This window comes from Mustelus asterias, chromosome 4 (assembly GCF_964213995.1).
Source record: "Mustelus asterias chromosome 4, sMusAst1.hap1.1, whole genome shotgun sequence".
In the NCBI taxonomy this organism is placed as follows: Eukaryota; Metazoa; Chordata; class Chondrichthyes; order Carcharhiniformes; family Triakidae; genus Mustelus; species Mustelus asterias.
The window spans coordinates 2,749,293-2,762,282 of record NC_135804.1 but is presented as its reverse complement, the minus strand read 5'-3'; the positions used below and the strand labels follow the sequence as shown (position 1 = coordinate 2,762,282).

General features: G+C 47.8%; 2 protein-coding genes across 5 annotated transcripts in view; both read right to left on the bottom strand.

Annotated features, from left to right (window-relative positions):
- uba2 (ubiquitin-like modifier activating enzyme 2) overlaps positions 1–3,215 on the bottom strand; it is a 42,526-nt gene extending 39,311 nt beyond the window's left edge. Inside the window, exon 1 of the mRNA XM_078210508.1 lies at positions 3,004–3,215. Within this exon, the coding sequence (XP_078066634.1) occupies positions 3,004–3,141 (138 nt within the window). The 5' untranslated portion in view covers positions 3,142–3,215. The remainder of the gene's footprint in view (positions 1–3,003) is intronic.
- A 3,922-nt stretch (positions 3,216–7,137) lies between these two features.
- ss18l2 (ss18, like 2) overlaps positions 7,138–12,990 on the bottom strand; it is a 33,073-nt gene continuing 27,220 nt past the window's right edge. For all 4 annotated transcript variants that reach the window (XM_078210533.1, XM_078210531.1, XM_078210532.1 and 1 more), the window contains 3 exons: positions 12,594–12,713; positions 11,060–11,187; positions 7,138–8,727 (listed from right to left, as the gene is read on the bottom strand). In XM_078210533.1, coding sequence (XP_078066659.1) covers positions 8,701–8,727; positions 11,060–11,187; positions 12,594–12,713 — 275 coding nt within the window. In that variant the 3' untranslated portion in view covers positions 7,138–8,700. The remainder of the gene's footprint in view (positions 8,728–11,059; positions 11,188–12,593; positions 12,714–12,990) is intronic.

Below are 12,990 nucleotides of genomic sequence, written 5' to 3'. Positions count from 1 at the left end.
CACGATGATGCCAGCAATGAGAGACTGTAAATACCGAACCTGGGGCACTTTTCACGAGAGCAAAGATTCAGAGGAAATCTGGTGGAGGGGTTGAAAAATGAAGTTTCTTTAAATGTATTCATTTATGGGATGTGGGTGTCGCTGGCTGGACCAGCATTCGCTGCCCATCCCTAACTACCCTTGAACTGAGTGTCTCGTTCGGGCATTTAAGTGTCAACCACATTGCTATGGATCTAGAGTGACTTGTAGGCCAGACTGGGTAAGGATTGCGGATTTCTTTCTCTAAAGGACATAGGTGGGGTTTTGATTAAATAAATTGAGAAAAACTACTCCCATTGGTTGGTGAATTAGTATGATGTGGAGAAGCCGGCGTTGGACTGGGGTAAACACAGTAAGAGTTTTAACAACACCAGGTTAAAGTCCAACAGCTTTATTTGGTAGCAAATGCCAATTTGGTAGCTAATGGCATTTGCTACCAAATAAACCTGTTGGACTTTAACCTGGTGTTGTTAAAACTCTTACTGGTGAATTAGTAGCCAGAGGACAAAGATGTTCAAACACATGTTTATAGAGTTGTTTGGACACAAAATTGCCCCACCAGAAACAGCAGACAAGCAAAACCCCCAATAACTGTCAACAGGGAAATGGGGAGAAGGCAGGGGGTGGGACAAAGGGGGAGAAATCGATCTTACAAACAGCCAGCAATGGTCCAAATCGAGTTAACAGGAAACATTTTTCAGATAGACCCTTATCATATTATCACTGCCTCAGAAGAACAGGGTGCAATTAGTAAGATCAATCACTAAGTAACTCCACCATGTGATGTTTTTAAATGCTTATTCCTTCTTTTACTTTATTCCAGCTCCTTTTGCTATTGTTACTGAACATTCTCTCTGCCTCCATCTAACATCAGGACTTCTAAACTGGTTGCTTGACGGAATATAAGAACAGTACAACACAGGAACAGGCCCTTCAGCCCACCAAGCCTGTGCCATCGCATGACGCCTTTTGCCTCTACGCGGTCCGTATCCCTCTATTCGCTGCCTATTCATGTATCTGTCGAGATGCCTCTTAAATGTTGCTATTGTATCTGCTTCTACCCCCTCCTCTGGCAGCGCTTTCCAGACACTTTACCCTCTGTGTAAAAAACTTGCCCCTCACATCTTCTTTAAACATTCCCCCTTTTACCTTAAAGCTATGTCCCCCAGTAATTGACATTTCTAACCTGGGAAAAAGACTCCAACTATCCATTCTATCAGTGCCTCTCATCATTTTGTAAACTGCTATCAGGTCACCCCTCAGCCTCCGATCGTCAAGTGAAATCAAACAAGTTTGTCCAATCCCTCCTCATAGCTAATACTTTCCAAACCAGAAAACGTGCTGGTTAACCTTTTCGATACCCTCTCCAAAGCCTCTACATCCTTCTGGTAGTGTGGCGACCAGAACAGTACAATGTTCCAAAAGTTCCCCAGAACTACAACATGACTTGCCAATTTTTATATTCTATGCCCCGACTGATGGAGGCAAGCATGACATGCGCCTTCTTGACCATCTTGCCACTAATCTAATACCACTGCATTGCCTGAAAGCAGACAGACAGTCACTGTTAGCAGGTCCACAGGTGTCAGCTTCAGTTCAGTGGGGCGCGCACACATCCCACAGTCTGATAATTGCTGCTTCAAGACCCATTCTAAAGAGTTGAGCTCAAATCTAGGCTGCCGTTCCCAATGTGGGAGTGCTGCATTGTCAGTTACCATTTTTCAGCCTCTTGGCTGGGCATAAATAAAAGGTTCCATGGCATTGGCCAATATTTATCCCCCAATCGACATCTCCAAAATGGATTACCTGTTCATTTATCTGATTATTGTTTCTGTGACCTTGCTGTGTTGCTCACATTAAACAATGACCACACCTCAAAGGTACTTCACTGAATGTAAAGTGATTTAGAATGAATGCAAGTCTTTCCTTACCATGCAAGCTGCTTTCTACACAGAGCTGTGTGAACTGCCACAGCAACAATACATTGTGGATGTGGCTTGTCTCATTCATCAGATAATGGTCCTGCACTCGCAATTTGGATGTGGGACATAGAACAAGTCATTCCAAAGTGCAAAGGATGATTGGGAATGTTTTACATAATATTTGACTGACTATAATAATGCAAGTTGAAGAATAATTATTTTTCATGACTTGAGGTGCAGTGGTTAGCACTGCTGTCTCACAGTGCCAGGGACCCAGGTTAGATTCCAGCCTTGGATGACTGTGTGGAGTCTGCACGTTCTCCCCATGTCTGCGTGGGTTTCCTCTGGGTGCTCTGGTTTCCTCCCACAGTCCAACAATATGGACATTAGGTGGATTGGCCATGCGACATTGCCCCAAGATGTGCTGTTTAGGGGGATTAGCAGGGTGAATGCATGAGCTAAAACCAAAATACTGTGGTTGCTGGAATCTGAAACAAAAACAGAAAATGCTGGAAAATCTCAGCAGGTCTGACAGCCTCTGTGGGGACAGAACAGAACCAACGCTTCGAGTCTAGATGACCCTTCGTCAGAGTTCTGGAGGGTCATCTAGACTCAAAACGTTGGCTCTGTTTTTTCCCCACAGATGCTGTCAGACCTGCTCAGACTTTCCAGCATTTTCTGTCAATACCTGAGCTAACGGGGCAGTGGGAAGATGCTCAGTCCGTGTAGACTTGATGGCCCGAATGGCCTCCTGTAAGGATTCTAGGAGAATATCCCCGGCTCCTCAAACAGAACCATGGAGAAGTTACAGCACAGAAAGAGGCCATTTGGCCACCTTGTCCATGCCAGCCCGAGGACACCCAGGAGCCACAGAATGTTTGACACTGACCCCAGAGCCTCATTCAAACCGTGCAGGGAGTGCTGTGGGGAGAGGGGCCCCCGCCTCCACAGCGCGGCAAAGCCCGGGCCCAGCCTCCATCCTCCCGCCAGCTCTCAGTTCCCGCGCCCCGGCCTCCTGCAGCCTCGGCTTTTCCTTCCTTACCACCTCGATGTCCCGGAAACCGGCCAGCACCAGGTTTTTCAGCAGCTCGCAGCCGATGCCGCCGGCGCCCACCACCAGCAACCGGCACTGGGACAACCGCTCCGACAGAGCGCGGGACAGCGGCCCGACCAGCGCCATCTTGCTCAGCCAAAGGGCCCCCAGCCGGCCAGCACTCGCCGAGAAAGGCCGGAGCTTCGACCGCGGCCTCCACAGGCAGCGCCCCCACCGGCTCGGCGACACGGTCCTCCAAACACAGCGCCCCCACCGGCTCGGCGACACGGTCCTCCAAACACCCCCCACCGGCCCGGAAACAGAGTCCTCCCAACACAGCGCCCCCACCGGCTCGGCGACACGGTCCTCCAAACACCCCCCACCGGCCCGGAAACAGAGTCCTCCCAACACAGCGCCCCCACCGGCTCGGCGACACGGTCCTCCAAACACAGCGCCCCCACCAGCCCGGAGACAGAGTCCTCCCAACACAGCGCCCCCACCGGCTCGGCGACACGGTCCTCCAAACACAGCGCTCCCACCGGCCCGGAGACAGAATCCTCCCAACATAGCGCCCCCACCGGCTCGGCGACTCGGTCGTCCCAACACAGCGCCCCCACCGGCTCGGCGACACGGTCCTCCAAACACAGCACCCCCACCGGCCCGGAGTCAGAGTCCTCCCCACACAGCGCCCCCACCGACCCGGAGACACGGTCATCCCAACACAGCGCCCCTACCGGCCCGGAGACACGGTCATCCCAACACAGCGCCCCTACCGGCCCAGAGACACGGTCATCCCAACACAGCGCCCCTACCGGCCCGGAGACACGGTCATCCCAACACAGCGCTCCTACCGGCCCAGAGACAGAGTCCTCCCAACACAGCGCCCCTACCGGCCCGGAGACACGGTCATCCCAACACAGCGCCCCCACCAGCCCGGAGACAGAGTCCTCCCAACACAGCGCCCCCACCTGCCCGGAGACGGAGTCATCCCCACACAGCGCCCCCTCCAGTGGAGGAGGTGTACCAGATTGATTGTGGAGATGAGGAGTTTGTGTTCTGGGCAGTCAGAGGAGTTCGGGGTGGGTCAGATTGAGGGGGGGAGGAGGGGGCAGTGAGAGGGGGGACACGGAGAGGATGTCCCCTCCTGTCGGGCAATCTGGAGCCGGAGGATGAGGGGCGGCAGGTTTGAGAGCGAGATGAGGAGCGGTCACCGAGGGGGGGGGGTCAGGGTGAGGGATCCCCGGTCCCGGGGGGGGGGGGGGAGGGGAGTAACCAATTGTTTGAGAGATTTGGAGAATGTTTTCATAGAATTTCATAGAAACCCTACAGTGCAGAAAGAGGCCATTCGGCCCATCGAGTCTGCACCGACCACAATCCCACCCAGGCCCTACCCCCATATCCCACCCGCTAATCCCTCTAATCTACGCATCCCGGGACACTAAGGGGTAATTTAACACGGTCAAATCAACCTAACCCGCACATCTTTTGGACTGTGGGAGGAAACCGGAGCACCCGGAGGAAACCCACGCAGACACGGGGAGAATGTGCAGACTCCACACAGACAGTGACCCGAGCCGGGAATCGAACCCGGGTCCCTGGAGCTGTGAAGCAGCAGTGCTAACCACTGCGCTACCGTGCCGCCCTAAATTAAACCCGATCTGCACCTCCACTCATCAAAACTCTCTATTTCCACGGACTGTCCTCCCCTTTCCAACAGCTTCTATCAGAATTGAACTCGTGACCCCTGGTTTACAAGACCAGTGCTCTAACCACTGAGCTATGGAGCCAAATGCTAATATTTATCATTAGATTTGCTACCATTAGTTAGGTATTGGCCCCAGATTCCAGTGAGAATTGAACTCACAACCACTGGTTTGCAAGACAAGTGCACTAACCACTGAACTATGAAGCCAACTGCAAATTAAATCTAAATCCAAATTTCACCATCTGCTGTGGCGGGATTCGAACCCGGGACCCCAGAACATTAGCTGAGTTTCTGGATTAATTGTCTAGCGAAAATGCCACTAGGCCATTGCCTCCTCTAGTGCCACAGGTAAATGTGCAGGTTTCTATGGAAAGTTTATTTATTTACACCACACAAGTTAAATTCCCCCAGTGTGAACCGAGTTATTAAGTGTCTGCAAAGGTGTGTTCATAGAAATAGAAACCCTACAGTACCGAAAGAGGCCATTCAGCCCATCGAGTCTGCACCGACCACAATCCCACCCAGGCCCTACCCCCATATCCCACCCGCTAATCCCTCTAATCTACGCATCCCGGGACACTAAGGGGCAATTTAGAATGGCCAATCAACCTAACCCGCACATCTTTGGACTGTGGGAGGAAACCCACGCAGACACGGGGAAAATGTGCAGACTCCGCACAGACGGTGACCCAAGCCGGGAATCGAACCCAGGTCCCTGGAGCTGTGAAGCAGCAGTGCTAACCACTGTGCTACCGTGCCGTGTGTTGTGGAATGGGACAGGAAATATCACAACCGAGTTCCATTGTGAGCTCCACTCACGCAGCACAAGCACATTCCATGGTCCCCATACATAAACAGGTGCAGGAGTGGCCATTTGGCCCCGCGAGCCTACTCCACCATTCAGTATGATCATGGCTGGTTTAATTATAGCCTTGACGCCACATTCCTGCCTACCCCCAACTCTCGTCAATCAAGAATCTATCTAGCTCTGCCTTAAAGATATACCTCTAATCGCTTTCTGTTCCAGCAGCGAACAGCAAACTCAATATGTGGAAGAGATGACCATTCCTGCTCAGTGAGACTCAGTTCCAGACCAGCTGCTACCTTGACCGAACAATCATTTGAAGACTGTTAAACTTTTTTAAAGTTAATTTCATTATAGTCACATGTAGGCCAGACCAGGTAAGGACGGCAGATTTCCTTCACTAAAGGACATTAGTGAACCAGATGGGTTTTTCTGACAATCGACAATAGTTTCATGGTCATCAGTAGATTCTTAATTCCAGATATTTTTTATTGAATTCAAATTCCACCATCTGCCGTGGCGGGATTCGAACCCGGGTCCCCAGAACATTAGCTGAGTTTCTGGATTAATAGTCTAGTAATAATATCACTAGGCCGTCGCCTCTCCATACTGGGCACTCACTTGTCTCAGTCTCACAGAGGCTATTCAGAGACCAGAACATTAGCAAATGGTCTGTGACACAAAGGGAGGTCAGAAAACTTACCAGGAAAAGTGTGGGAGTGCCACAAAATCATTTAACAATGAGACAGTGTCTCTCACCTTCGACTCTCCACAAATTCACCTTATCCAAAACGCTGCTGCTTGTACCCTCAGTCCCATTCATCCAGCAGCCCTGAGCTCACCAACCTATGTTGAGTCCTGGTCTGACAACATCTCAATGCTAAAATTCTCATCCTTGCCTTCAAATTCCTGCATGGCCCAGCCCCTCCGTCTCTGTAATCTCCTCCAGCTTAACACCCCTCAGATCTCTGGGCTCCTCTCATTCTGGCCTCTTGAGTATCCCTGATTTTAATCACGCCACCATTGGCAGCTCTTCCTACAACTGGCTGGGTCCGAAGCTGAGATCATGGCTGATGTGATAATCAACTCCACTTTCCTGCTTTATCCCCATAACCCTCGATTCCCTTACTGATTAAAAATCTCAGTCTTGAACTAAACTACCCTGCCTCTACAGCCCTCTGTGGTAAATTCCACAGATTCACTTTCTTAAGAGAAAAAATTCTTCCTCATCTCTGTCTTAAATGTGTGACCCCCCTCCCCCTTACTCTGAGACTAGGCCATTTGGTCCTAAACTCTCCCACACGGGGAAACAACCTCTCAGCATCGACCCTGTCAAACTCCTGAGAATCCTATTTGTCTCAATAAGGTCGCCTCTCATTCTTCTAAACTCCAATGAATACAGACCCAACCCTCTCCTCATAAGAAAATCCCTCCATACCCATACCTAGTGAACCTTCTCTGCACGGTCTCCAATGCCAGTGTATCTTTCCTTAGATAAGGGGACTAAAACTGTTCTTACTTGGCTCAATGTCAATTTGTGTCAGGTTATGATCCTATAAAAGGCCTTTGGCAGTTTTATTACTTTGAAGTCACTGTATAAATGCTCAAGTTATTGGTGTAGAGTTTTCACACGTCAACATAAAAAACACTTTAATTATCAGAAATCTGCACAGACAATTAAGTGATCACCCTTTTTCATTTCAGGAGGTTCCCATACATGTAAATCCAACTTCCTATTCATCTTCAATCTAAACAATAATTTTACACAAATCAGTTCATGTTAAAGCACCACCCAAAGGAATCCCATTCCAAAATTAAAACCGCTTTGTAAAGAGAAAGTGTCAAACTGTTAAGATGCTGGTCCAGTTCACCACAGCCATGATGAATGTGGCAGAGTTGTGTCAGAGTCAACACAATCAGTCCAATCACTGCCTATGCAGTCAGAGGGAAGCCAGAAAAGCCTGTGGGACTGTAGCTGCTCTCACCAGTATTATTTACTCACCGTTTCAGTACCAAGCGTACAGCTACTTTCACACCTGGACCCGGGTACCTCCGATGTTTACTATTCCAATGTCCTGGATCGAGTGGATGGGAGACACTGTGTTTCACACAGGTCTGTTAAGACCTCCGGCCCCTCCTGCTTACTGGGGGGACTGCAGAATCTGGGGTCGTTCGCCTTCGAGAAACAAGGGACAGGGGAGATTTGATGGAGGTGTTCCAAACTCTGAAGGGGAGTAGAATTATTTAAAAAATGATCTTCTAGAATGTGCTGCCTCAAATGCTGGTGGAAGTAGGTTTAATTGTAACTTTAAATGGGGAATTGAATAAATATTTGAACGGAAAACATTTGGCAGTGCAACAGGGAAAGAGCAGTGAAGTGGGACTAATGGGTTTGTCAATTTAAGGGGTGAACACAGTAAGAAGTCTCACAACACCAGGTTAAAGTCCCAACAGGTTTATTTGGTAGCAAATACCATAAGCTTTCGGAGCACTGCTCCTTCAGGAGTGCTCCGAAAGCTTATGGTATTTGCTACCAAATAAACCTGTTGGACTTTAACCTGGTGTTGTGAGACTTCTTACTGTGTTCATCCCAGTCCAACGCCGGCATCTCCACAATTTAAGGAGTCAGCAGAGGTACGATGGGTAGAATGGTCTCCTTCTGTGCTGAATAATTACCGGACCTCTGAGTGGCAGGGGTGAGATCAGGAATTCTGCAATATGAGCCTGCAGCTTCCTACAGCATCGCTGTCTCCAAATTCACTCGAAACAAGTCTTGGGTAGTGTGGCTGCCATCAGGGAAGAAATAAACTCGAATATAAAGCAGTATTCCTCCACCTTCTCCTGGAGGGAGGAAGAGAAGGGGTAGGGGCAAATGGAACTAAGTACCAGTAAGGGTCAGGACCTTCAGGAAAGGTGAGATAAGGTTTGAGAATATACAATAAGCTCCCAATCAAATACAGGTCTGTACCAGTGGATATTAGATTCATGGCTTGGCCTGTGTTTCTTGTCCCCTCTTTGCATTCATGGCTGATAGCAGTAGAAATATTTTCAAAACAATTCAGGAAAATCACAATGTCAATCTTCTTTTCAACAATGAGAAACAAAATTTAAACTTTCATTATCAGAATACAACAGTGTCCGCAGTACGGAGCAGTCCATTGGCAGTTTAAACATTCACATCGTGAGGTTTGGAGTGTTACTGAAAGCCCCCATACTGAGCTCCCTGGAAAAGAACAGAGACAGAGAGGCTTAGGTTACGCAGCAAATTAAAACTCAGGGCATGAATAAATACTTCACCACTACAATTCTTTTCTTGTTGTGTAATAATTCTATAGCACCAGCTGGTGCCCTCCCTGAACCCTCCTAAATGGCCATTCTTGCCGTGCAAGTCCACACAGTGAGGGTCAATGTGTCATTAAACTATGAGCAGCATCACATCAAGCCCAATCTTCACACATACATATCCTTGTAAAGGATTGGACTCCTATTGACCCTATCCCTGCCCATAGGCCAGGGTTGCTAAGAACGCTTGAAACAGTCCATCAACCGCCGGGGATAGGACCATCTCACTTGGTACAGGCTGCGAATCAACCTCTTTGTAAGGAATGAAGGGAGTTGGGTCAGCTCTGGTGGACATGTTTCATGGGCGATCCAAGTCAGTGACATTGAACAAGGTTAAAAAGACAACCAACTTGCAGTTGACAGAAACCTCTCTGAGCATCGGAGATAACCACAAGGTGGGGGAACTAAAGTCAGGTGAAAGTGGGCCAGTGCAGGTTATGCCTGCAGTTTCCCTTCATTGAAGGACTTGGTGAACCAGATGGATTGTTAACAATGTTCATCTTATCCAGTGCCAATTCCACAAATCAGCACAGACTTCACAATGTGCTGAAGTGGGATTTCAGCTCCTGACCTCTGGATTGCTAATCCAGGATCAAAGCGTTTATACTGCTGTCCCAGGTAAGGTAACCAAATGTGGATTAAGAAGGGAAGGTCTGGAGAAGTTGTTTCATAGACAGAAAGCAAACCAGAGGGATTTAGAGAGGGGGTCATGAAAGCTAGCAAGATTTGGATTTATATAGCACCTTTCATAACAGGCAAGCTTATCAAGTAAAATAAACTAGTTGATACTATATAGAAATATATTGATCTGGAGTTGTTAGGTTAAAACAGGTTTCAGAAAGATCGCAGGGTACAGATACACAAGTCGAAAAGCAAACAAGATACCAAAATTAATTTTGAGGACAGAATAGAGTAACAGAGAAATTGTGTTAAACTTGTATAGAACCTTGATTGGAGCAAGCTCTGTACTGTGAGCAGTCACCATATTGTAAAAAGGATACAGAGGCACTGGGGAAGGTACAAAAAGATTTACGATACCAGAAGCTAGAGGTTATATCTATCGGGAAAGAATGAATAGGCTGGCACTCTCTAGAAAAGAGAAGGTTGAGGGGGTGACCTGATCACAACACAAAGGATTTGATGATGCAGACACAGAGAAGTGGGTGAGGCCAGAACTAGGGTTGGTCAGATAGAGTTTAATCTGGACAAATGTGAGGTAATGCATTTTGGAAGGTCTAATACAGATAGGAAATATACATTAAATGGCAGAACCCTTAAAAGTATTGATAGACAGAAGGATCTGGGTGTACAGGTACACAGGTCACTGAAAGTGACAACGCAGGTGGAGAAGGTAGTCAAGAAGGCATACGGCATGCTTACCTTCATCGGCCGGGGCATTGAGTTTAAAAATTGGCAAGTCATGTTGCAGCTTTATAGAACATTAGTGAGGCCGCACTTGGAATACAGTGTTCAATTCTGGTCGCCACACTACCAGAAGGACGTGGAGGCTTTGGAGAGGGTACAGAAAAGATTTACCAGGATGTTGCCTGGTATGGTGGACATTAGCTATGAGGAGAGGTTGGAGAAACTTGGTTTGTTCTCACTGGAACGACGGAGGTGGAGGGGCGACCTGATAGAAGTCTACAAGATTATGAGAGGCATGGACAGAGTGGATAGTCAGAAGCTTTTTCCCAGGGTGGAAGAGTCAGTTACTAGGGGACACAGGTTTAAGGTGTGAGGGGGCAAGGTTTAAAGGTGATGTACGAGGCAAGGTTTTTTTTTACACAGAGGGTGATGGGTGCCTGGAACTTATTGCCGGGGGAGGTAGTGGAAGCAGATAAGGTAGTGACTTTTAAGGAGCGTCTGGACAAATACATGAATAGGATGGGAATAGAGGGATATGGTCCCCGGAAGGGTAGGGGGTTTTAGTTCAGTCGGGCAGCATGGTCGGTGCAGGCTTGGAGGGCCGAAGGGCCTGTTCCTGTGCTGTAATTTTCTTTGTTGGGTCTTAAATATAGAATAGTCACTAATTCAAATTTGAGTCAATGCTTGCTAGCAAGCCAGTGTACGCCAGTGAGTACAGGATTGATGGGGTAGAGGATTTGGTGAGAGTCACGAGGCAAGCTGCAAAGTTTAATATAGTTGGATAATATTTCTCGTTCCTGACTGTACAGCTGCATGGTTAAAACCTCCAGAATCGCCTCCTGACGTACCTGACCATACTGAAATGCCTGTTGCTGGGCTGGGTTGGGAGCAGGTTGCTGAGGTCGAAAAGCCACATATTGTTGTCCTGGATCTTGCTGGAAGTTCCTGAACTGTCCTTGAGAATTCTGTGCAGAATCTGCAAAAAAGCGAGAGATAATTAAACAACAAAATGACTTTGAATGAACCACTGCAGCTAAACAGAGACCCTGTGACAACAACTGCTTTCTTCCCCGTTCCCCGAATATTTACCGGAAAGATCTCTGTGGCCCACAAGACATCAAACGGTACAATGTCTCAAGTGTCCATAATCCATAGTGTGTGACGACAGGCTATTTGACTGCAAGGTGCATTGCAGCGTTAGATCCTGTCTACATTTTCCTTCCAAACAACTGCACATTCCAGCAGCTCTCCACAGACGCTGTCGGACCTACAGAGATTTTCCAACATCTTCTGTTTTTGTTAAAGACTCAGTGGGATTGGTCTCGGCGCTGATTCCAGGAAAGAAGAATTGCTTCATTTAATTCTGGGAAACTAAGTGGGACGTATCAGGTTCGAAGGGCTGAATGGCCTATTCCTGCTTCTAGTTTCTAAATAACTGGTGAGATTTGGACAATTGGAAAACTGTTCTATGCAAGATGATAATGCAGAACAAAAAACGTTATTTATTAGTGTCACAAGTAGGCTTACATTAACACTGCAATGAAGTTACTGTGAAAATCCCCCAGTCACCACTCTCCGGCCACACCTGTTCGGGTACACGGAGGGAGAATTTAGCATGGCCAATGCACCTAACCAGCCGTCTTTTGGAATGTGGGAGGAAACCGGAGCACCCGGAGGAAACCCACACAGACACGGGGAGAACGTGCAAACTCTACAGTGACCCAAACCGGGAATTGAACCCGGGTCCCTGGCACTATGAGGCAGCAGTGCTAACCACCGTGCCACCCCAAAGATAATATGGAATGGAATAGCAGCATGATGAGATGGGTAGGTGTCAAATTGACAGCAAAAAACAGATCAACAGACAGTAAATATACTCTTGTAATGCAATAAGAGGGAGATTCAAAAATCAGAATTCCATAGGTAAGCAGATTGGAATTTAACTGAAAAGGGAGACAGTTTATAAAACAAAGGGCACAGTATGAAAAATGATCATGAAGAATATAGCAAGTGCTGGTCGAGGGGGAAGGGTTAAAGGGGAATGTAAAACAATTACCAGATAATATGAAAGGAAATTCATGTACATAGAAAAATTATATAGTTAATAGTTGAAGCAAGGTTATGGTTGTGGGATGCAGTAATACTGTGGGGTTAAACTGTTTGTGCCCTGTTGTTTGTGCGGCTTCATTAACCTCCCTTATTGGTGTACGGTTCAGTTTGGCCAGTATTCAAACACCAGCCAGTTTCTCTTTCTCCCCCATCTCTCCCCCTTCAATCACTGACCCAGGACTGAAAGTAACATAAACGCTGTACTGAGCTGATATACCCCAGACACAGGCTGTAAGGTAAGAAACAGAGAAAATAGAAACTTCTGGAACTCACTGAATTCCTGAGGCGTGTTGGTCAGTGGCTGCTGTGTGGGGTATTGCTGGTAGAAGTTTTGTTGGTGGGAGCCAGGGTTCTGCTGGAATTGTCCCTGCTGTGGCCCATACCAGGTACCTGCTGCAAGAAAACAAACCCCTAAAGTTAGTTTCCTGTTACCCACAAACTCATCTCAGGTTATCATCAGGTTTCACTCCCTTGTTCAGTGACTCACACTGGGGTACAGGTCAACGGTGATCACCACCCTCCTGACATCAGCTACTTGATGGTTCTGCACATACAGTGCCGTATTGGATCGGTTATTGGACTCAGGAACTACAGATTGAGATTTCAACTGAACACAGTATCTCCAGTAGGAACTTCTCTCTCTGCCCCACGCCATCACCCCAGACTATCC